At 40.3% G+C, this 4,054-nt stretch overlaps 1 protein-coding gene across 1 annotated transcript; it reads right to left on the reverse strand.

The window, feature by feature from the left end:
* Positions 1–390: 390 nt before the first annotated feature.
* Positions 391–1,078, reverse strand: LOC113225405. Its single transcript, XM_026457709.1, has one exon. It carries the CDS (start codon positions 1,046–1,048, stop codon positions 533–535), a length of 516 nt encoding a protein of 171 aa, XP_026313494.1. The 5' UTR covers positions 1,049–1,078; the 3' UTR covers positions 391–532.
* Between the last annotated feature and the right edge of the window lie 2,976 nt (positions 1,079–4,054).

Here is a 4,054-nt window from a genome sequence, read left to right on the forward strand (position 1 = left end):
ACTACCTTAGTTGTCATGTGCGATATATAAAAATTTATTCATAGGCCATTAGGAATGGACTTTAGTTAAAAATACTCCCCTCAAATATAATCTAACATTGAGTCAGTCCATATTTCGTTATAAAATTGTCTTATTTATTATTAGGACTCATTATAAGTTAGTTAACTAACGGCCATAATTATCTTCAAGGTTTTTCATTTCCCCTCCTTATAGGCTGGCATGAAAACATTGTGACGTCATAAATTATCGTGTTTGTAACGGAAAATATAGATCAGAAATGTTACTCTACAAAAAGCATTCAAATTACACTCCTCTTAGTATATTAACCACTACTAAATTCGCTTCGCAAGATCAAGCGGGATTTACAACAAAAACCACCCAAATCAACGGAACATTTTAATACAAAATAAAAAATTTACAAATACCTATCACTTTTTTTGGTAGCTCTCTCATACAAAAAGCACGATCAGCAGATCAGTCTGTGGCACCATGTTCTACTATAAAAATTGGAATAACTATAAATCTACTGGTGCTATATCTCATCAGAATCGGACCTTATTGAGTCGTAGTTAGACGTTTTGCTCCTAAGCATCCTAAGGAACGAGCCAACTGCGAATATTGTTCTCCTATGCCTGTGAAATATACCCTGATAGAGTGCTTCCCTGAGCGCTTTCCTGTCATCCGTTATCGATGGCTGCGTAGTCAGGGTTATGTCCGAGTGAGCTCCAATTGTCTTCTGATGCCTCAACCCGCTCTGTTTCTTCTCCAAAGACTTTTGATTAGGCAGGCTCATTGTCGACTCGATTGACGAATTCTTTGTCTTTCTCAAATTAAGGATTTTCTTTCCAGAAGACTGAGATTCTGATGTTGACCGACTAGGTGCTAGTTTTGATCTGTGTAAAGGATTATTTGATCCTTCTTGATGGACCATAATTTCGACGGATTTCTGACTAACGGCGCTCGACCTCTGCAGAGGCCCCCGGGAACTGGTCGGCTCCGGTTTCGGCACCTCTTTAGGCATAGACTGCTCCGCTTCTAACGCAATCATTTTGACACCAATCTAGTAAGGTCACGGATGATCAAGTTCAATTAAGCCGACAATAATCTAAGGTCACATAGGCGGTCGCGACTCATCAACGCTGTCAATGGAGGGCACGGCCAAATAGACGTCCACGGCGGAATTGTCCGGCGAATCGCTTCTGCCACACCCGTCACAACAATTACTAAAGGTTATATCGGGCACTTTAGCATCATCGTTAATTTTAACCGATTTCAAATTTTGTGCAAGACAATCAACAGTGTCGGATTGGTTCTGAATGTTGGGGTCATCGGAGTTTGCACTCATAATCGAATCGAGCCATACCTTATCTTCTGCCTCTTTTTGCGTATCCTTGTCTATGTCAGGGGATGCACCATCCTGCGTTGGAGAAAACCCTTCACCATTCACTCGTAACCCGATTAAATCGGCTAAATTAACATTGAAATTTTTATTATTTTTTGTACCAGCTGTTTCTATTTTTTCAACAGCTTTGATTTCTTCTGTGACTATTCTATCTGTGATAGTTTCGATTTCTTCGTGCAAAGCTTGATCCTCCTCGTAGAATTCCGAAAGATTTTGTAGGCGTTCGAACCAATTGTCCTGCAGAATACTGACTGGTGGGCAAGCTTGGTGGTCATCGGCAACCGCTTTCCTGTACTGATCGATGAGGGGTCTAAGAGACTCCTCGTGCTGTTGGAAGAGTTGCTGGTACGTGTGACTCACAGCCTCTAACGAGTAGGCCGAGCGGGGTCGCGGCAGCACTGTCGCAGAAGAAACTGCCGCGCAGCCACGCCAAACGTGTCCGCGTGCTCTCCCACACTGTATTGCATTAGAATTAAGAATCCTTTCAAAGTCCGACACTTGCTGGGCTTCACATATCTGCAACAGCAATTTATTCTCGGTCTCTTTCCCGCAGGCGGTGGTCGCGCACAGCCTCTTCTTGTCGCTGACCTGTTTAGGAGGATTAGAAGACTTAGTTCTGTCAACTCGCTCGTTATTATATAAATATTTGGAGGTCGAATGTGTGTGGTTCGCATATTTGGTCGGTATAGATAGCGTTTGAATTGAAACCGCGCACGGAACTTTCTCAATTATTTTTCGGTTTTGTTGTTTGACGAAAACTTTTTTAGTTTTACGGGGCTTAGGTTGTGGGAGAGGCTGATGGATGAAGTGTTTGTCTGGGTAGCGCGAACGCTGGTCCGCGCTTCGGATGGTGCGGACATATTTGGAACGAGGGCGTTCTGATAAGGAGACGCTCTGGGCCCGCAGCGGAATATCGGAACGGGAGTCCTTGGGGATCCTAGCGATGTTGAGAACGGCAGGGTCATATGCATGATAGTTGAACGGCACCATGTGTAAGCAAGAGGACGCGTCATGTGCTCAGGGCGTGCGGGCACCTGGCGAGTGCGGTCTCGAGTGACTACTCCCAAACCGTCTTGCACCGACTTTTCTTCGAAAATTCTATAGAGGTGAGCGTAAAAAGTAATTTATCGTCGTAGCGTGATGGGGCCGATCGATTGGCATGCTCGGGGCCATTGCCTAAAATAAAGATGCGCATCAAATTTGCCGAATGTGTATGCACGATTACTTACTGTGAAATGGGAGTTTTATGTCGTTGACAAATTCTCGTGATTTTTTTGCGTATTTATTACTAGTTCTTCCGATGAGTAAATCCGAGTATTTTATTGTTGAGAGTCACGCAAATTTTTCCTATTAGAAGTCTTTCATTTGTCCTTAATTTGTCAACAAGGTAACCCAGAAACGAGGACGAATACGCTGCAAACAAAATTCGATCTAAATTGTACCTCAACCCAATCTGCCGTAAGCTGAATTGACTTTCCTTCACACCTATTTTCTTCTACGGTAAGGTAGTTTGGGCATTAAAAGCAAAGTTTGCAAACCTCCAGGTTCGCAGTTAGTAAAACTTTTGCCTCACAAATATTCTTTCAATTTCCGACAAAACGTTTTGAACAAATGGAAAGAGAGGATAGGAAACAATTCGACTGTAACCATCCAATTTGTCCGCGATATTTATCTTTTGAGGCTTCTGGGGAACGGGAAGCAATTACCAGAATATTACGGGTTGAGTTTAAGCAAAATGCTTTGTAGTACTTTTATCTACGATGATACTTATCTCTATTATGTCTGAACGACCTAAAACACGAGTTATCAATGACAGTGTACCGAGTCTAAAAAAATTCTACACGTTGTAGTAGTCCATTGTTCGTCACACGGCTTGTAGCCATATATATATAGGATTATTTTTTAAATACTAACAATCTCACAAGACTGTATTACTAACATCATAAACAACAGTTTTTTTTTAAGTTTATTAGATTTTACGATGTTTTACTACCATGGTATTCAATTATTTTTTGTGAAATTACTCCACTTGCTTATTATAATTATTATAACAAAGATCTAAACACTAAGAAAAATTCGTTCGATCAGGTTGCATTCAAACCAGTTCTCAGACAATCAGAAACAGAAAGTAAAATTTTTATTTCATAGGTAAGCAAATTACACTTGAAATCGTCTTAGTGATTAAACTCTACTGGTCATTCGTAAGGCAGATTACTGAGAAGAATGAGCAAAAAACTCTTGAGCAAGAAGAAAACTTCAACACCGTCGCGTAAACAAGTCTGCAGTCTGCGAGCATGTCATGGATAAACCTACACATTCAATGAAGTTTGACAAACCCCAGGTCCTTGCAAAAGAAGTCCGTTATCTACCCAGGATGCTGCGAGAGGCCATTGAAATTAAAAAACATCCTAATTTCAACAGGGAAGATGGTTTCTCCGTACCACCAGTTTGGGATCCAGTATTTCCTCTAATGAAAAATCCCAAACAGACATAAGACTGCAGTACTAATTAATATGTTTTAGTTTATTCTAATTTCTATTAATAATTAATAATAAATTAAACTTAATAAAAATTCATTCAATAAAATAATTTGTAAAACTTAATGTAGCGTAAATTGGAATGTTTTCTTTGTAAAATTAAAAATAAGGTATT

Source organism: Hyposmocoma kahamanoa, unplaced genomic scaffold, assembly GCF_003589595.1.
Source record: "Hyposmocoma kahamanoa isolate Upper Pololo Valley unplaced genomic scaffold, ASM358959v1 160, whole genome shotgun sequence".
NCBI classification, from domain to species: domain Eukaryota; kingdom Metazoa; phylum Arthropoda; class Insecta; order Lepidoptera; family Cosmopterigidae; genus Hyposmocoma; species Hyposmocoma kahamanoa.

What these genes read in the sequence shown, in the direction of transcription:
- LOC113225405 (XM_026457709.1), bottom strand. Translation starts at nt 1,048, where the DNA reads ATGATTGCGTTAGAAGCGGAGCAGTCTATGCCTAAAGAGGTGCCGAAA.